The 20,962-nt window shown below is 37.4% G+C and overlaps 1 protein-coding gene and 1 pseudogene across 10 annotated transcripts in view; one reads left to right on the top strand and one right to left on the bottom strand.

Moving 5' to 3' along the window:
* ACACA (acetyl-CoA carboxylase alpha) overlaps positions 1–20,962 on the top strand; it is a 273,697-nt gene that overhangs the window by 66,933 nt on the left and 185,802 nt on the right. Inside the window, exon 4 of one of the 9 annotated variants that reach the window (XM_079132077.1) lies at positions 9,829–9,960. The exons of 7 other annotated variants lie outside the window; for them this stretch is intronic. In XM_079132077.1, the coding sequence (XP_078988203.1) occupies positions 9,829–9,960 (132 nt within the window). Of the gene's footprint in view, positions 1–9,828; positions 9,961–11,916; positions 12,054–20,962 lie in introns of those variants that run through there. One more of the 9 variants, XM_079132076.1, reaches the window with a different exon arrangement.
* LOC306656659 (large ribosomal subunit protein eL8-like) lies at positions 14,071–20,365 on the bottom strand (annotated as a pseudogene). The gene has a single exon. The product of its transcript is annotated as a large ribosomal subunit protein eL8-like (transcript).

The raw sequence follows: 20,962 nt of genomic DNA, 5'->3' as shown, positions 1-20,962 counted from the left end.
ATTTGAGTAGAATAATTGTAGTCTTTTTTTTTTTTAATATTTTTAGTTGTGGATGGACACAACACCTTTATTTTGTTCATTTATTTTTATGTGGTACTGAGGATTGAACCCAGTGCCTCACATGTGCTAGGCAAGCGCTCTACCACTGAGCTACAACCCCGTCCCTGAATGTGGACATCTTATAACTGCTGGGTTTGGTGGCTCACTCCTGTAATCTCAGCAACTCTAGAGGCTGAGACAGGAGGGTTGCCAGTTTGTGGCCAGTCCCAGCACCTTAGTGCAGCCCTATCTCAAAAACCAGAAAAGGACTAGGGAAGTCGCTCAGTAGTAGACCACCCCTGGGTTCAATCCCTAATAGCAAAAAAATATAATTTTTTTTTTTTTAACATCTAGTGTGATTTGGTGGCACATAATAGAGACATTTATTTGTGTGGGTACTGGCGGTTTCTCAGCTCCTTATGGGATGATGCTTGAGGTTAGATTGTTCTACATACTTAATATGTCAACCCATGTTATCAATCAAATAAGATTATAATTAGTTTTGTCAACTAGTATGCTGAATTCCTGGTTGAGGTTCAGTTGGAAACATCCCTACATTTGGGTCTTTTCCCTCTTAGCTTAGTGCAATTTCTTTAAGCCTTTTTAATCTGCTAGTTCATGTTATTAGTATTTGAAATTCCTTCTCAATTTTCTCTTAAACATCTTAAAATATATGCTCAAATTATTGAACAACCACATTTCATGCTTCACAAACATGTTTAGTTAGGAACTTTAGCTGAGAACAATCTCTAATTGTTATATGAAAGAAATAATGATTCTCTTTTCTTTTTAGTCATTTACTTTAAGATATTTGATTTTGAAATGATTTAATTTTTTTATTACGAAGGAGCCCTTTTATGAGAATTTTTTTTTTTGTTATGAAGAACTTCGTTAAGTCTTTTCCACATTAGTGTGTAAAACTTGGAAATGAGAATTGAAAGACTTTTGATTACCTCAGACGTAAACTGTCCATGTTATAGTTCTTATTTTGAGAACAGTATTGAAATATCATTCTTCCTATGTTTTGGCTCATCTCTGTCAAGCTTTAATAAGGTAAATAAGGAAACTGGTTCCAGTTTTGAGTTTCTGTTACAGTTTTGCTTATAAATAGGCCTGTGAGAGGGTCCTTATGTATAGATTTTCTTAGCATTTCTCATTTAGCTTTCCTGAGCTTCTTCCTTCCCCCTGTAGCTCTCCAAATTTTCTTTCAGTGCTCCTTGCTTGATATTCTTGAGGTTCCCAATTGCCATGGTGCCTTAGTGGTGAGTAGACAGCAAAGGTCATTATGAGATCTGCAACTTAGTACTTCTTAACTGAGGGCAGTAGTTTCTTTTCTTCATCTCCCACCTTCCTTTCTTGCCATTCAGAAGATAGGAGCTGTGTCCCTGTCTGTATTTGTCTCAGGAGTTTATTCTATAACCTTAACTAAGTATGGATCTGAAATTATGAATGCTGTAAGTAGGGCTCAGGACAACCACTTGACAATGTTTATTGCTTCTGTGACTTCTAATGTAATGCATACGTTTACACCCCCTGTCCCTCGCGCACTCTTTCTTTCTCTCTTTCTTTCTCTCTCTTTCTTTCTCTCTTTCTCTCTCTCTTTCTTTCTTTCCTTCTTTCTTTCCTTCTTTCTTTCTTTCTTTCTCTTTCTCTCTCTTTCTCTTCTTTCTCTTTCTTCTTCCTCTTTTTTTTTTTTTTTTTTGTTGTTGGTGGTGGTTGTTTGGGCACTTAACCTCTGAGTCATATTCCTAGCCCTTTTAATTTTTTATATTGAGCCAGGGTTGCTGAGGCTGACCTTGAATTTGGGATCCTCCTGCCTTAGCTTCCTAAGTTGTTGGGATTATAGGCATATGCTTCTGTGCTCAGTGCAAAGCTTTATATTTTTAAGTTATTAGAAGTAATATGTGTTTGTGGTAGAAAAGTTAGAAATCTAGAAAGGACAAAAAAAGGATATGAAAATAATCATCCATTAATAATTACTACATAATATTTTTTCAGTTATTTTTATCCCTTAATAAATTTAATTTAAAAAATAATATCATAATGAAGCCAGATATGGTGGCATAAGTCTGTAATCCAGTGACTTGGAGGCTGAGCCTGGAGGATTGCAAGTTGGAAGCCATTCTGGACAATTTAATAAGAACTTGTCTCAAAAAATAAAAAGGGCTGGGGATGTTGCTCAGTGGTAGAGCGTACCTGAGTTTAATTCCCAGTACCAAAAAAAAAAAAAAAGAGAGAGAGGGAAAAAAGACAGAGGGTAGGGGGATAGGGGAATTATAATGAATACACAGTTCAATGAATATATAGTTCACTTTCTTGTATTTTTCCATATAACATCATCTTATCTTATTAAAATTCTTTTTTAGGCTTAATTTAAAAATCTTTATATTTTGAAATAATTTTAGGCTTGCAAAAAAGTTGCGAAGATAGCACAGAGTTCCTGTGTATCCTTCATTCAATTTCACCTAATGTTAAATCCTCCATAGCCATAGTACATTAACCTAGAGTTTCCAGGTAACGCAAATAAAACACAGGATGCCCAGTTAATTTTGAATTTCAGATGCACAGTGAATAATTTTCAGTATAAGTTGTTCTGAATACTGCATGGAGACATATCTATATAAAAACTTGTTTGTGTGAAATTCAAATTTAAGTGGGCATCCTATATTTTATCCGACAACCCTTACTTAGTATTTATTAAAACTAAGTAATTAACATTGGTACAATGCTTTCAAGTAAACTACAGACTTTGTTTTTAGCCTTGTCTCTATCCTTGCTAGTTGAGATATACTGGGTGTTTCTAATATCTGAGTTTTCCTGGAGTGCTGAAAGAGAATGATTTTTGTTTTAAAGTGACTTCCCTACTACAGAGTCCTTTGGTTTATGAGTCAGTTATTCCTTTACCTTCCACTTTCTAAATTGTTTTCTTTGAAATCTCTTATCTGTTGGGGTCTCCTCTTCATTCACTTTGTTCTTAGGGTCTTCTGTCTCTTTTATTTTATTGTCATTTTCGTGCACTTTTCATAGGGAGCAGAAATAAACAAATGCTCAGTCTTCAACTTTTAATTTATAGTCCTATTCAGTTAATCCATTCCAGTTAGTCGTTTATGTCTACTAAATCACTGAAATTACAATTAGAAACTCACTGGTAACCTCCTAATGGCAATAATAACCAGCATTGGCCTTTTGTTCCTTGAAACTATGCCCTATGTTTTATGCCTATTCTCTTCTACTCTTCTGACTTTCTGATCCTTCTCAAATACTTGAATAGATTTGACTTTTTTTCACATGCACCTTAATTTTTGGTCTTCAGTTCTCTTCTCTTATCACTTCCTGTGCCTTGTCCTATTGTGATTAATAGCACTCGCATTTCTCTAGTCTCCCAAGCCAGAAATATGAGTGCTGTGATGGATTCTTCTTTCCATCATCCCTCATATCTAACTAGGTTTTTTTTGTTTTGTTTTGTTTTGTTCTTACAGTACTAGGGATTAAACCCAGGGCCATGCATATGCTAGGCAAGTTTTCAACTTTTTGTTGTTTATTTATTTATTTTTGTTTATTTTTTTTTTAAAACAAAGTCTTGTTTAAGTTGCCCAGGCTGACCTGCAACTTGTAATCCTCCTGCCTTAGCCTCCCAAGTTGGTGGGATTACAAATGTGTACCAACACATCCACCTTAAATTAGGTATTTGTATTGTATATTATTTTTTAATTAAAATTTTCTTTCTTTCTTTCTCTCACTCTTTCCTTCCTTCCTTCCCTTTTTCTTTTGTTGTTAGTGCTAGGGATCAAACCCAGAGCCTCATTCATGGAGGGGAGTTCTCTGAGTTACACCCCCAGTCCCCAATAACTCTTGACATCACCTTTCTATTGCCCCTGCTCTTGCTCTTAATTCTTATTTGGATTAAGGCAGTAGTGTAGTATTTTATGTCTTCTCTGGTGTCTTTCTACCTTAAACCCCAGTGGCCATCACTCCATCACTGAGATCTATGAAGCAAACTGATCATCCTGTTACCCATAGGATATATTACTGTCCAGCCAACCATTGTGCTAGGTGCTTATTATTTTATGTATTATCTTTTTAAGATGGGGATTTCACTATGTTGCCTAAGTGGGCTTTGAACTCCTGGACTTGAATGATCTTCCTACATCAGCCTCCTGACTAGTTGGGATTGTATAGTCTGGTATCATAAGTATCACTGGCTGATACTTTTTTTTTTTTTTTTTGTGTCTAGAAATGCTCTCCCCTCTACATTTCTACCTTAACAAACAATAAGCTTTCCAACTCAGATTTTATGCATATTCACAATGGCCTTTCATTATATTGCTTTACTCTTCCACCTTCCACTGGATTTTAGCCCCTGTGAGAAGAGAAACTGTATATTCCTCATTCTTTAATTGTGTGAATCTTCTAGAAAAATGCTGTGCAGGTAGTGGGAGCTCAGCAACTCAGTGTTATTGATATTGAATTCATAATCGAATCTATATTTATTTTAAATTACTGTAGTCCTTGTCAATTAGTAAACATAAATAGTATGCATAAAACACCGTTGTGCATATTAAAGACATAGCAAAAATCAGTCCCTGCCCTACACTATCTTACATTCTCTTCCATGTAAGGAACCTGGTAGCTAAGGAACTTGAAGAAAAACTTATTTACAAAATGGTACCCACCGCATTGATTAGCATCCCAAACTCCATTTCTCAGTCTTATAACTTAACTATTATGACAAACTTAGGGGGAGTCCAAGAATGTTTACTCAGATTTTTAAAGCTAGGACTCTAAGAAACAACGTGGAAGCAAGCTGTGTGTGTTTCCTTCTGGGGAAAACTGGGATCCATCAGATTGGGAGGTCCCTGTGAATAGCGGGTGGATCTGAGCTTCTTTTTTAAATGACCTTAAGGTTTAGCTGTCTGGCAGTGAAAGTTGTTCAATGGTGGCAAGTCGGCTGGAGCTGCCAAAACACTGAAGCGCTTCTGTTTGCAGCAACTCAGGTGATACTTATTTTTTTGATACCTAAAACAACTGTAATCATTATTATGGTGGGTTTGATGAGCTCTCTAGGGATCTGGTAAGGTCTCAGAGATATTTAAATTGGGATTTTAAGGATGATCAGAAAAAAGACTGAGAGGTATCTGTATAGCAGGAAGGGTAGCGATGGTAGAGTAGACAAGATGAAAGGGGTACCAGCGAAACCTTTACTATGTTTAGGCAATTACAAATCATTGAGTATTACTGGGATGTTAAGGAAGAGAGTATGGTTGGTGGAATGGAAGAAGAGGCTGGTAGGATAGAGGTTAGGTCGTTAAGGGTCTCATGTCAACCTCAATCTTTACTGCCATTTTTTGAGCACTTACTATAAGGCATGTACTATGCAAACCAAACAGTCCTGTAGAGTAAGTGCTAATTACCTTCATTTAACAGATTAGGATACAAACTCAGATTATGTAATTTGCCTAATAATGAATAAGGCTTTCACTCATGGCATTCAAATTCTTCCACAATCTGACCACAACTGATTTTTTCTAGTCTATTTCTCTAAGTACTCAATGTTCTTTTCTTATTTCAGGTACACTAGATATTTGACTCTTCTCCAATGTGCCCTATATTCTATCTTTGTGCCCTTTGCTCCTTCTGTTTTTGTCCTGGTTTCTTTCTCATTGTCATGTTTTCTTAATTGACACATTGACACTCCTCTTCCTGATTGTTGAAATTACATTTGCCTGTGTGTGTGTGGTGGTGGGGAACATGAATTGGGGGTTTAACCCAAGGGTCCTCTACTACTGGCTACACCCCAAGTCCTTTATTTTAATTTTTATTTTCAGGGAGGGTCTCATTAAGTTTCTCAAACTGGCCTTGAATTTTTAATTTGGCAATGCTCCTGTCTTAGTCTCCCGAGTCACTGGGATTACAGGCACATGTCTGACACTATTTACCTCTTGAGATCATTGTCGTTCAGGTTTTTTTTTTTTTTTTTTTTGGTACCAGGGATTGAAGTCAGGGACACTCGACCACTGAGCCACATCCCCAGCTCTATTTTGTATTTTATTTAGAGATAGGGTCTCACTGAGTTGCTTAGCGCCTCACTTTTGCTGAAGCTGACTTTGAACTCTTGATCCTCCTGCTTCAGCCTCCCAGGCTGCTGGGATTATAGGCATGCACCATTGTGCCTGCTAAGGTCCTTCTTTTTTTTTTTTTAATTAATTTTTTTAGTTGTAGATGACACAATAGCTTTATTTTATTAATTTATTTTATGTGGTGCTGAGCATCGAACCCAGGGCCTTGCACATGCCCGGCAAGGAATCTACCACTGAGCCACAACCCCAGCCCTAAGGTCCTTCTTAAACTTGCCTGTGCTGTGAAAATTTTCTTGTTCTTCTGCTTTTTTTTATTTCTCCTCGTAATTTGACGTTTTATTTTTCACTGTAACAATTTCATTCCTCATTATTGTCCTTAAGCCATTGCTTTGCACTGTTCCCTGTATACTTTTAATTTATAACTTGGCCATATATTTCGATAAGAAAAAAATAGTGACTGTTAGGCCCCAAATTTTCCTTTCTAACACTTCATCTCAAACTTACTTGTATATCTACTCACATTCTCATTTTTCTTTTTGTTATAAGCACTCAGTGTTCTCCCTCCTTAGGCCATCCTTTTCTCTTTTTTCTTTTTCTTTTTTATATATTTTTTTAGATGTTGTGAGGCCTGTATTTTATTCATTTATTTATATGCAGTGCTGAGACTTGAACCCAGTGCCTCACACATGCCAGGCAAGTGCTCTACTACTGATCCACAACCCCAGCTCCCATCCTTTTCTTTATATTTTAAATACTGTTTTTCTGCTAGATCATATCTGTTGGTGATCATTCCTCCTTGTTTAGATGTGTTTGGCTCTCTCCCATCTTTATGAAATCCTTCTTTGATGGCCACATTCCCTTTGGACTACTGCCCTATCTCTCTGCTCCCCTTCATGGCCAAAATTTTCACAAGTGTTTTCTCTACTTCCTAATTTCCCATTCATTCTTCAAGCTATTCTAGTTTGGTCTCAGCCCAACCTTATTGAAACTGCTCTTAAGAAATTACTAATGACTACTGTAATGCTAAATCCAGTGGATGCTTTTATATTGTCTTTCTTTTGGGCCTTTCAACAGTTCCATAAAATAGCTACTTTTCCCTTAAAACACAGGCTTTTCTTTTCTGTTAAAAATTGTACTTTCTTTGCTTTTCTCCTATCTCCATATCATAACTATATGAATATGCTAAGACCAATGAATTGTACACTTTAAGTGGGTGAAATGTATCGTATGTGAATTATTTCTGAAAATTGACAAAAATTTTAAATGAGTTTAGCAATTAATTTAACAAGGTCACAGGCTACATGATCAATATACAAAGGTCCACCACATTTCTGTATTCTAGCTAGAAATTCCTGAAATTTATCTATAAATTCAGTGTATACAAAATCTTGCAGCCTTTTTTTCTTCCAAGAATTTGAACTGATCCTAAATTTTTTATGAAAATCTAAAGGACCAGAATAGCCATCTTTGAAAACAGAGAAGAAAGTTGGAAGAATTACACTACCTGATTTCAAAACCTAATAGAAAGCCACAGTTATCAAGACCATGTGGCATTGCTGCAAGGCTATGCATATGAATCAGTGAAACAGAATTTAGTTCACAAAGAAACTTTTATACATAAGGTCAGCTGATTTTCAATAATGATATACCTTTAATCTAAGATTTCTCTGCTGTAAAAACCCTAACGTAAAACAGTCCCTCTGGGTGTGCTGCAGTATAACTCAGTCTGCGTTGCAATCAAGTCAGTGAATGCATCATTGTCTGCTGGATAAATTGGTCCATCATTCTTGGTGCTTGGCATGTTACAATGCTGGGATCAATGTGGGCTTCTAGTTGGATTTTGTGCCAGGTATGTGTCTATCTTGGAGACATTATTCATGTAGATTAAAATGTTTCAAATTTGGAGGAGTGAATATGACTTTTTATTTTTTGACTTCTAATATTACAGAAAGATAATGGGTAATATCCAAAAAAGAGTAGGAATTCTAGCTTTACTTTTGGATCTTGGTTTGCTGTATGTGTTCGGTTGTTTAGACAGAGCCTCATAAACTCATGTGCCCTCTTCTGTTTATTTTTCAGATACATATTTTTCAGTGCCATATGGGCTATCTTATTCTATACTCAGTGCTTTATTTGTGTTTTGAATGTTGAACTTGCATAACGAAGGCAAAGAATGGTTCTCTTTTGGTAATGGTCTATAGATCCTTAGATATGTATAAAATTGAGTTGTTTGTACATCTGTGGCTGCTGTAACTGTCCTGAACAAAGGCTCCAGTGCTGTATTTTTGAGATGTTTTATCCTGAAGAGATGTAAAGACAGAGGGGCTCCTATGGCAGCTTCGTTTTCTAAAGGAACAAGTAAACCTGACTGTCTCTATCAGGTACCAACATGGTGTAGAAGGGATAGCACAAAGTGGTACAGACCAGAGAACAATTAGGGACTTACTTATTTTATTATGCCTGGTGGCTACGTTAGGTGACCTGATTGATTCTTTTCAATTTGGGTTACCTGGATGTACTAAGATTAAGATTTTTGAATTTTGGTCATCAAATGTGCTTTATGTCATTTGCATACTTCTGTTTGGAGAATTTCTCTGAAAGGTTAATAAGCCCTCAGTATGATTGACATCAGATTATTAACTATTTCTATCCAGCACTTTGGTGGGAAATTTTTTTCTATGGTGCATGATTCAGGTTAAATAAAACTCCAGTGGATTAAACCAATCCTGAGGACTTGCCTCAGGAAGTTGTCATTCTATAGGTTTTAAACTTTTAGTCTTTTGCTATTATTTTTGCTCCCATTACAGGAGAACAATATCGTGAACATCTACTTAATTCAAAGCTGAAGCAGGAAGATGTTTCTGTATAATGTTTAACCATTATTTATTTTTAAAAATTTCTACTGCAAATTTATTTTCATAGTAATATATATGTCCCAGTATTATTTCTGGGCAGGATTTTTCTTCCCTGCTTAAACTGGATTAAACCTCTTTGTCCAAAATATTTGTCCAGGCTCCTTTTCCCTTTAGAGATTTTATCCACATATTTTATTTTGTATTAGCTCCATTCTCATTCTCAGATTTTGGTGACTAAAATTTTTGTGCATTCTTAAGTATCACTGTGTTGTCCTGAAAATTAGAACTATGACTCCTACTTCAGTGGCTCGTTTCCTTTCTACTTGGCTTTCTTTTCCTCCTTACCTGCTTTCACCCTCTTGAAGTATGATAATCAGTATTATTTATTCTGATTGGATCTCACAAATTACCTACTTAGGCTGTGCTGTCTTCTTCCCTCAGGCTTTCATGACCCCATTATTTTCTTGGTTTAGTTGTCCTTGTAAACTTTGCCTTCTTTTTGCCCTGGGGCCTCCCTGTCATGTGCTCCTGGCAGTCAGGAGAGGCAGTGGAGCTTTTTTCTGGTGACTTGTCAGAAGAAAGTTCAGTTAAACATATTTGTTGCAGCTAAAGCAGTGCAGCTATTTTCCAATTACACAGAATTTTAGATTTCTCCCTCTGTCCTCTCAACCCCTTTGGAAAGTCAACTAATTCTGTGTGTGAACCAAGTGAGGGGGAGAAGGAGGAAAGGTGGGGAAATAGGGAAATTGGGGACAAAGTAGACAAAAAGCCTGTAGTTTGAGACCATCAGGAATAAACTAGTCTGACTGAAGCAGGGCCAAGAAGGCATAGTATCTCTTGTCCTCCTGGGTTTTAAGCAGCTGCAACAGGAGGAACTGCAGCTTGTGTTTACAAGGCCACAATCTGAAGAAAAAGCTTCTATTCCTTTGCCATCTTGATATGGAGGGTTTTGCAGAGGAGAATAAGGAAATGAGATATTACATACTTAGGTAAGTTTTAGGAGCCATATTTGGGCAATATATTCTTTTAAAAATAGTACCGTACTGACAGATAAGCCCTAGAGATTATGGGAAATTTGAATGGATAAATTTTTTGTGTCTGTATGAAAATGAAGGCTGTTTTTTAAGGAAATAAATGAAAACTGGCATATTTGCTTCTGAATTTCTAAACCTTTATTTTACATTCAGAATTTGAGAGAAATATATGTGAACCCATGTGTGATATTGTAGCTGTTCTGAAAATAAGCACCCCTGCATGGGCTTTGCTGTGCTGTTACTGCATTAAGAGAGTTCAGTCTATGCCAAATTTGCTAAGTGGATTTGGCTAATATTTCAAGAGTCATTTCAACTTGTGTGAAGGAAGGATGTTAGTTTTTTTGTAGTGCATTGCATCCTGTTGAAGGTAGTTTTGCGGAAAACCTTTTTAGAATTTGTGTCTGGGCCAAAAAAGGTGCCTACTGCAGCTGTCTTGGCATGGGTCCAGACTGGAGTGGTTGAGGATGTCAAACTTTCTTACCCTGGGATCTTTCTTCTTATTAGAAATTAGACTGAGGAAGAAGTGAGTGGTGCTTTCTGAGGCCTTCTTCAGGCCTCTTACAGGTCTGTGCCTTCCCAGCCGAAGGTTGACAAAAAGACCTGAATGATTTGCTCCACAGCACTCATTAAGGGTCACTCCATTCTCTCTCTCTCTTTTTTTTGTAATCTATAGTTTTTATTTTGAACAAAATTACCTGAAAATTAAACTGGAGTTAGGCAAAATCAGAAAAAAAAAACCAAAAAAACACTGAGTTATTAAAAATTTGTCTTCAGAACAATCTTTTCCTTTAACTACCTCTTCACCCTTTTGGGTGAGTCCAAGAAATAAAAAGTAACTGAGATATTATGTATAAATTATATATATGTTATAAAATATATGCACACAGGTATGTCAAAAAGGTTTTACTATGTTTATAAATATTAAATGTTTAAAATAAAATGTTTTGTATATAACATTTTATATTTATATATGCAAAACAAACATTGTTTTATATTATTGAAATGAACATATACATAAACAACATATGAGTGTATGTTTGAGTTTGTGTATATAAGTATCTGAATGTTTATTTCTCCTCCTGTCAGGAGGTAGGCTCTTTGGGCGATGATGATGGGATTTGGAATTAGTGCCCTTATAAAATAGGTTTCGGAGAACTGCCTTTCCCTTCCACCTTGTGAGAACATAGTAAGATGGTATCATCTCTGAATTTTCTGGTATTTGATCATAGATTTCCCAGCCTTCAGAACTGTTGAAATAAGTCTTTGTTGTTTAAAAGCCACCCAGTTTATGGTATTCTGTTGTAGCAGCTTTAAGGGGCTAACATTTTGTATGTATGTGACAGAGATTTACTCTTTTCATTGAGCAAAGTTATAATGATTTAAAGATCTTAATTGGCTTTATTTTAAATTCTAGAATAGGCTGATACTTCATTGCATAAATAATACATATTCCCATGAACCAAGCAAAGGAGGTTGGTTTTATAGATAGAATAGGGTTGAAGAAAACAAACAAAAACAAAAACCTTATTGGTTTTTCACAGTCACTTTCCTTATAAGGCATGGACAAGGAGACAGAACAACAGAAAAATACCTGGTTAACATCAGATTATTTTAGGTGATCTTTTTTGTATGAAAGGAATTAGGCAGAGGGAATTAGAGTATATGCCATTGAAAACTGGCATATTTGGAAAGTTCAGGCATTCTCTTGCTAACCCTGATTTCAGCTTAATTTCAACTTGGTGACAAAGAGCTTTAGTTTAAGTGACTCCATTTTTAGCTTGGTCTGTTGGAGCCTAGTACAGGAACTTAGTCCAGAACAATGACCTCTGATGATTTTTGTTTGACACTATGGTTAAATATGTCAGACAGGTAATCTGTATATTTTTTTTTCAAGGAGGTATTCATCTTGGAGCAGTTTGTCCTTTTACAGTTTTTACAGTCATCTTGGGAATTCTTCATGTTGGATCCTCTATTGCCTTATCTTCCTTTTTCTTGGTTTACTCCATCCTTTTGGAAGACAACAGTGTGTAATAGCTTCCTTAGAAAAGGTAGGTGAGAAGTGAAGATTTACCTTTACAGTTGATCCCTTTGCTTTCATCCTGGTGTCTCATTTTTGCCTTTAGTTGTGCTCTGGTGCACAACTACTTCCCTGTGCTATCCCAGTCCCCACCTTTACTAGGGCCACTTCACAGAATAAATCCAGTAAAATGTTAATTGCCAGCCTGGGAGAGAGAAAGAGTAATTGTGTAATGTGAGAACATGGAGGGAGTCTGAGAATCTGTAATTTTCTCTTCCAGGTGCTGCTCCTTAGGCCTCCAGTCAGTTCTGCCTTTGTTTCACCCTGTCCCTGTTTGCCTCTCATTGTTGTTAGCAAGTTTAAACCATATTCACCAAACAGTATCATATAAATTTGTGGGGTATTTTGCAGTTAAGGACTTTATAAATACTCTATATCCCTTTCTTTAAAATTATTTATTATTTATGTATAATTTTAATGCATCAATAGAACATTACCTATTATCCCTTTAGATATTGGGCTGATACTAAATTTTCCTTGAAGATAGTTCAATTTTGCTTATTCAATGCATAAGGAATTTTTAATTTTGGGTTGTACTGTGGATCAAACCCAGGGCCTTGGTCATGCTAAGCAAAAGCAAGAGCTCTACCACTGAGCTGCCTGCCCAGCCTCCTCTACTTATTATTTTTATTTTTAATTTTTTTAAACTTTTATTTGTTTATTTTTTTCATTATCTTTTCTCCTCCATTTGTTCCCCCATCGTGCTGGGATTGAACCCAGGGCCTTGTGCTTACGAGACAAGCACTCCACCACTGAGCCTATCTCCCCAGCCCTCTCCTCCACTTTTTAATATTTATTTTGAGATGGGGGGGTCTCACTAAACTGCCTAAGTTCTGCATGACTTTTATAAATTGCTTTCTTATAGAAAAACACCAGTATTTTGAGAGTTTTACAGTTTAAATAGAAAAAAAAAATTCTTCTTGAAGGTGTTACCTTTTATGCATGCTTCTTCCTCACTGTCCAAATTTACTTTTTTTTAATAACTTTAAGACAATGCCTATTTATATATCCTCTAGGGTTAGTATAAATCATTTCAGTTATTTATCATATTAGTCATTCTTTTGGTCCTTCAGGGAACTTGTATTTGTAATGATTAGTATGGTAGGGATATATTTGGGGCTTATATGAACATTAGAAGACATGAGAAGAAAAGATGCAAGTAGTTTGTTATACAAAACCATCTGTTAAAAAAACAATAGCTGGGCATGGTAATGTACACTTATAATCCCATCTACTCTGGAGGCTGAGGCAGGAGGATCTCAAGTTTGAGGCCATTCTTAGCAACTTGCCAAGGCCCTGTCTCAAAATAAAAAATAAAAAGAACTAGGGATGTAGCAGTTGAGTGCCCTTGAGTTTAGTCCTCAGTACCAAAAAGACAAAACAACAAAAAAAAATAGGGCTGAGGTTATAGCTCACTGGTAGAGTGCTTGCCTAGCATGTGTGAGGCACTGAGTTTGATTCTCAGCATCACATATAAATAAATAAAATAAAGAGCCATTGACAATCTAAAAAAATATTTAAAAAAACAAAACCAAAAACCAAAAATACCAGCAAACCCAACCGTTTGATATTTACTTTAAAGGTCTAATCTTCACATGGGTATACAATGAATTATACACTGTGAATATATTTAATGCTTTTTAACTGTAGAGTACTGTAGAGTTATCAAGCTCAGGGGCTCTAGAATCAGGCTAATTTAGATCTCATTTTTGTCACTTCTGTTGTCTGTCTGATCATGGACAAGTTACACAATTCCTCTAAGCCTTATTTTCCTAACTCGTAAAATGGTGCTCAAATATCATAGCATTATTGTGCGGATTAATATGCCAGTGTATGTGAGAGCTTAGCACAGTGTCTGTCCCATAGCAAGTAGTCAGAAATGGTGGTGGTTTTTTTAATGTAGTTTTACTAATGTTTACTAATCATCATCATCCTTTTTTTTTTTTTTTTTTTTTTTGCGGTGCTGGGGATCGAACCCAGGGCCTTGTGCTTGCAAGGCAAGCACTCTACCGACTGAGCTTTCCCCAGCCCAAAAATCATCATCTTTAGAAAAGTTTGAGCAACTTTTACATATGCCAAGAACACTTTGGTTCTGGAGATAGAAATGAATAGGAGTTCTCATCCTCAAAGGATCAGTAAGAGTCTCTGACCTCAGGAACTCATGATTTATCAAGGAAGGCAGTTGTGTAAACTCACGTAATTGTCCAGTGTGATTAGCAGGAAAGATGTATGTGTAGGTTCTGTTGTGGCACAGAGGGGGCTCACCCTCATTAAAGGTGAAGCTAGAGAATCAGTGTGAGCAAAGGGAGCTCACTGGGAGAACTGACAGTTGATTTTTTTGTTTGTTTTGCAGTGCTGGGGGATTGAACCAAAGGCCCCCATATATGCTAGGCAAGTGCTCTCCCCTGAGCAACATCCCCAACCCAGTTTAGTTGCATTTTGAAGGATGAACTGGAATAGTAGTGGCAGATAAGGAAGGAACGGATATTCCTGACAGAGAATAAGCAGTGCAAAGGCCAGAAGCTGACAGTAGCATGGTATGTTTCATAAACCATAAGCAGAGAATAAAGGGCAATGCACAGTCATTTCTCATACAGAAAGAATAGAACTTACATTTATAAAAGTTTTAGTCCAACTTTTGTGGGGTTTAAGTTACTAATTCACATGTTCTGATTTCCTTCATCATATTTCTGCTCGAATACTCTGTAGATGTCAGCTTGCCTCACAGAGGGCAGATGAATGTATTTGCCATTCAAGAAGTTATTTTGGAACTCTTAAAACTTGGTCTCCTTTAAATCCTAAGCAGTTGCTCTACTTATCAAAGGACTGGGGTATAAGTAGGCAGGGGAGAAATGTTGTCATGTAATGGACTCCTGTTGCTGAAAAAACCAAGTTGTAATAGATTAGACTGCTTCCACTCTGCCATCCTCTTATCTTTCTTCTAAAGAACATGTAGTGCTGGTTAGGTATTTAAATATATGTAGGGGTAATAGAAAAATGGAAGTTCCCAAGATCAGTCCTAATGTGTGTTTTGTTTGACAGTCGTATCTTCAGATTTTAAATAACCGAGGAACATAAAGTGAAGGTGCCTAAAGTGTTGAAGATACAATGAGGACAGGTGGAGAAATGTTGCATGATATCATACTTGTAGACCTTGATTTCAAGGTGTGGGTACCTCCAGAGCATTATTCCTCTTTGTTACCATTCCATATCATTAGTAACAGTTAAAATATGTTTTTAAATTCATTATTATTATTTTTTTAAACAGGTTAATTCACTTTATTTTTCTTGTATAAGAATCCTGTGACCTAGTCAACTACAAATGGAACCTGGGTTATCAGCACACAGAATCTGATATGAGTTCTTACAAAATGGTCAGTGAATTCCTGAGGGAGATTTGGCGGACATGTGGGACTTGCTAATCTTGTTTCCCCAGTAGCTTCTCTGCACAGGAAGAGCTTGGTCAGGATTATGGCTCCACAGATGGTGGTGGCTACTTCCCTGGAGCACTTATCATCCAGACTGATGTGATTGTTGTAGATTGTTGATGGTGACAAATGCCATGAACTTGGTCTGCTGGCCAGTGCAAGTCTGCTTCTGCATCAGCAAGAATTCAAAACCTCATCCTTGAGGGACGCCCTCAGGAAAAAGTCAATGATCTCAAACAGGGAGAAGAGATAAATGTCTCCCCTCCAGTGACTTGACCTTCATGTCCTTTACCAGGCAGCCCAGCTTGGTGACCAGTATCCCTCCTTGACCTTGCTTCTGTGAACCCTTGGCATCCCATGTGCAGAGCTCTGGATCCTCTTACTGCTCTGGTGTCATCAACTGTTTGGTGTTTTTCCTTGAAAAGAAGCAGTGACAGTTTTTTAAAAGTGAACTTAGTTGCAGTATAATTTACAGTTAGAAAAAGGTACCTATTTTACATGGACATTTCAATGAAATTTTATTTTATTTATCTATTTTCCAACTTTACTGGATCATGTACTATCAGTATAAATAAAAGCTTTAGAGACTCACATTCATCGCTGTCTTAAGTAAGGTAGTGACTGGTCAATCATAACATCCTGGTTTGGTTTCCAAGTATTTTACTGTTATGTATAACTTTTTCATGCAAGTTACACAATGCGTTTCTAGAACTCTCACACTCTGGGGCATGTGCTTGCTACTGCCCTAAACAAGTTTACTGCCTTTAGCCCAAGGCACTGGATGAAGGATAATTTATTATTTTTATGTACAGAAATCCAACACCATACATTTATCCCAGTTTAATGGCAAGTGCTTTAGCCTTTGCCTTTTCCAGCTTGGCAATGCGAGGCACAGATTTTGGACCCAAGGACGTTGCCTCCCCAGGGGCAATGGATCTCATCATATCTGTCATTGTAGTTGATTCTGATAGCTTCCATCAGCTTATCCAGAGCTCTTTTGTTTTCCAAGTTAACCAGTGTGAAGGCAACTGTGGTGCACGTCGCACATCTTCCTGTGAACCACACGTTCCAGACTGACTTTCGCCTTAATGATGCAGTAAGGGACTCCCATCTTGTAACACAGGACAGGCAGGAAGACAGCCAGCTCAATGGGATCCATGTCATGTACAGTCACCATCAGCTGAGCCTTCTTGTTCTCCACCAAGGTGGTGACAGTTTTGATCCCTGTTCGGAGGACTGGCAGTCTCTTTGTTGGGACGTTCCCTTTGCCAGCAGCCTTCTCAGCTCAGGCCAACAGCCTCTGCTTTTTCTGCTTCATCTCTGGTCTGTACTTGTGGGCAAGCTTAAACAGTTGAGTGGCTTATTGGTGGTCCAAGTCCTGGGTGAACTGGTTAATTCCTTGAGGCGCTTTTAGCTGGTTATAGAAAATAGCCTTTGCCACTGCAACTGGATGTGGTGAGGCCATTTTACAAAGTGGCTAAGGTCCCTTTTGAGCTGAATGTCCTGGCTGATGCCAAAGTTCTTTGGCCTCTTCTCGAACAGTGGGCTCACCACCTTCTTGCCTTCCTGCTTCTTGACCATGACAGAGGTTGGAACCACCTTCTTTCCCTTGGCTTTCTTTCCTTTTGGCATCTTGGGCAGCTGGAGGAGAGAGAAAGCTCAATGAGATTTTAAATCAGATTTGTTAAAATACAGTTTACCTACAATAAAGTTCACCTGTTTGAAAATTAAACAGTTTTAGCTGGGCAGCGACTTGGGCGACTGAAGCAGGAGGATTACAAGTTCAAGACCAGCCTCAGCAAATTAGCAAGGCCCTGAGCAACTTAGTGAGATCCTGTCTCAGAATACAAAGGGCTGAGGATATAGCTTAGTGGTAGAGTGCCTCTGGATTCAATCCCTGTTACCACCCCACTGCCCCAAAAAAAGATTATAGTTTTATGGTTTTGACATGTTTATCTGTGTAGACACCATCACAATCAGGATCAAGATATAGAACATTTCCATCATCTCCACAACCCCCCGCCCCCGCAATCATTTCCCCAGCACACTGATCAGCTTTTTGCACTATAAATTAGTTTTACATGATTCAGAATGTCATGTACATGAAGTCATACAGTATGTGCTCTTTTTAAAAATACTACATATTTTATTATATGCTGCTGCCAGGGTATATAAAATAATTATCCTTGTGAAATAGAAATTAATTAAAATTCAGAGAGGTAGATGTTAAGGACTGACAAAAGTAGATGTTTGTTGTCGCATATGTATCAAAGAGAAGCTTTTGTGTTGTCTTCAGATTTAGCTGTCTTGAATATTCACTGGTTGGTGAGAAGTGGTTTGGGAAACCTCTGAAAGATTCATTGAAAAAGGAACAGACTTTCTGAGATCTGAAGGGATTTGTAGAAGATACTCCAATCAGCAGGGGATCTTGTTGAGCATTCTACAACAATTCAGATTTGCAGCTGCTTGGGAAATCTTAATGGGGCTAAGCCTGGTCTCCAGCTGGAGCTGCTAAACCACTTTCTTCATAATGGTGGCACTGGAGGAGCCAGACACCGCACCCTTGAGGGCCAGTTGAGGGCCAGGCCGACTCATCAATCCAAGGGTCCCAGTATGTGCTCTTTAGCATTCTGTTTCCTTCTCTGATCATGGAGTTTCTGAGATTCATTCATGTTATTACTCAGTGTGATACACTGATATGATCCATGGACTTGGGGCCTGAAAGAAATGAGTAGGTGGCAAGTAAAATTATAGACAAAATAACCATTTTTATTTTTATTATTTAAAAAAATAAATGTGTCTTGGTTGGGTACAGTGGCACACACCTGTAATCCCAGGGGCTCAGGAAACTGAAGCAGGAGGATTGTGAGTTCAAAGCCAGCTGCAACATTTTAGTGAGGCCCTAGGCAACTTAGCGAGACCTTGTCTCAAAAACATAAAAAGTGCTGGTGATGTCGCTCAGTGGTTAAGCACCTTGAGTTCAATCCCTGGTACCCCCCACCCCCAAAATACACACACACACACACACACACACAAACCACACACCCTGACACTGTTTCCAGACCAATATTATTTGTTATAATCATAGGTGTTGCATGGTGTAGTTGGATGAACACTGAAATGAGACTCAGGAAACTTGGTTTCTTATCTGTCTGTGATGTAGACTTCTTTTGTGATGTTGGACAAAAGAGGCAGACCATAAACAGACCTTATTTTCTTTAGGGGCCCTTGTTACACTTTAGATATGCAGTATCCCCCTCAAAGCTCCTGGGCTAATTCATGAATTCAGAGGTGAATGGTTAGATTATGATAGCTATAATCTAATTAGTCCATCCTACTTTGAATGGACTAACTAGGTGGTAACTATAGGCAGGTGGGATCTTACTGGAGGAGGCGAGTCTCTGGGGGTGTTCTGTAAGGGTGCATCTTACTTGTGACCTATTCTCCTGTCTCTGCTTCCTGGCTGCCATGAGCAGAGCAGTGTTCCTCTGCCATGCCTTCCTGCCATAATGCTCTACCTTGCCTGGGGCCCAGAGTAATGGAGTTGTTCAACCCTGGATTGAACTTCTGAGCCCAAATAAACTTTTCCTCCTCTAAGGTGTTCTTGGCAGGTATTTTTCACAGCAATGAAAACCTAACTAACATACCCCTCTTAAGTTTAAAGATACACAATAATTAGATATATTGGTAGAAAAAGATAATGAGAATTTTAGTAGAGAGACCAGTTCAAAGTGTCAGAATCTTGTATTAGAAAGTGCTTTGGCATCTATTAGCAAACATACACTTAGTGCCAGTAGAGATGTGTAGCCTTCATTGTGACTGTATCTTTAAGTCTGGTGGGTAAAGTAGCCATAGTCTCTGAACTATCCCTTCTTGCAGTCGTCCTATAGGTGTTGTTTTTGCAAGTTAAGAAAAGCCACCTTAAGTCATATAAGTGTAAGGTAAGAGCCTACTCACCAAGTTTTGATAGAGGCACTAAGGGAAGAAAGATTAATTTTCTTAAATGTGTATCAAACTATTGGTACATGTAAAGTGAGATAGTGTGCTGGGTGATAGAACAGACAACCTTATAAGGTTTGGTGCTTCTAAAGGAGTGCATTCTAAAGGAGTGAGGATAGACACGTTTACATTTTTAAAATTGGAGCCGTGTGCAGAAAATTGTACCTAAAAATTTACAACAAGAAAGCAGAATGCCACTGTGAATCTTTTCATTTTAATGGTATTCCCCCAATATAAATAATATTTTGAAAAATAGTTTTAAAATCAAAATCAATGTAAAACAACCATGAAGAGCAAAACATCAACATTTTGAATAAAGACAGGATCATAATACTGTTTTTTTTTTTTTTCTCTTTCACCTTAGGCTCTAGTATGGGGTTGGCATAGTGCTGGTAGATGCTTTTTTATTTTTTAAAATTAAATTTTTAATTGACACAAAAATTGTGTATATTTATGGGGTACAATGTGATGTTTCAGTACATGTATACAATTTGTAATGATCAAATTTGAGTAGTTTTTCACCACCTCAAACATTTCTTTGTGGTGAAAACATTCAAAATCCTGTCTTTTAGCTATTTTGAAATATGCAATGATATTGTTAACTTTGTTCACTTTACTGTACAACAGAACATTAAAACTTATTCCTGCTGTTCATAAGTTTGTACCTGTTATTAAACATGTCCCCACTTCTGCCTCGCTCCCCTGGTGATTTTTCTTAGATTTATTTCATTTAACATAGAGTTGCTTCTCTGTGTTGAAACAAGTCAGATTGTAGTTGGTGAGGAAAAGGGGAGTTTTCTTAATTACTGAATTCTTTTATGCTCCCCCCCATTTAAATCTATTTCTCATTTAAATCCATTTTTGGATACCTTTATGCCTGCTGCAAGGTAGTTTTTTTTTTTTTTGGTACCGGGGATCGAACCCAGGGGCAGTTTACCTCTGAGCTATATCCCCAGCTCTTTCTCTCTCTTTTTTTGGGGGGAGGAGACAGGGCCTCACTAAGTTGCTTAGGTCCTCACCGATGATCACTGGGATTAAAAGCATATGCCACCTCCCCCAGATGCAGAATAGTTTTCTGCTGCATTGTTTTTATTATCAGTTGATGACCCAATATGTAATTCTCATTTGATTTTGTAGTGTTATCTTCATGAGCAGTTAAAATTAAGTAAGTACAGTATTGTAGTAATCTATGAAGTATAACAGTTGATTGGTGGGCTGGAAAAAAAAAATCAACTGACCTCTTGTCACTGGCACATAGCATTCTTTAGTTTGTTTTTTTAAACTTTTAGTAAAGTTTGGGAATAACTGCCAATAATAATAACATGACTATGGCTATGTAAAGGATCATATCACTAAAAGTAAGATTTATTTTTCTCCCCTTTTTAATTGCAAGTGACCTTCAAGAATATTCCTTTAGTATCTCTATACCATTCATTAAATCTCATGATCAGTT

The sequence above is a fragment of the Sciurus vulgaris genome (genome assembly GCF_902686455.1).
Source record: "Sciurus vulgaris genome assembly, chromosome: 3".
NCBI classification, from domain to species: domain Eukaryota; kingdom Metazoa; phylum Chordata; class Mammalia; order Rodentia; family Sciuridae; genus Sciurus; species Sciurus vulgaris.
Note: the sequence above shows the minus strand (reverse complement) of the source record. Positions and strands in the feature narration are given on the sequence as shown.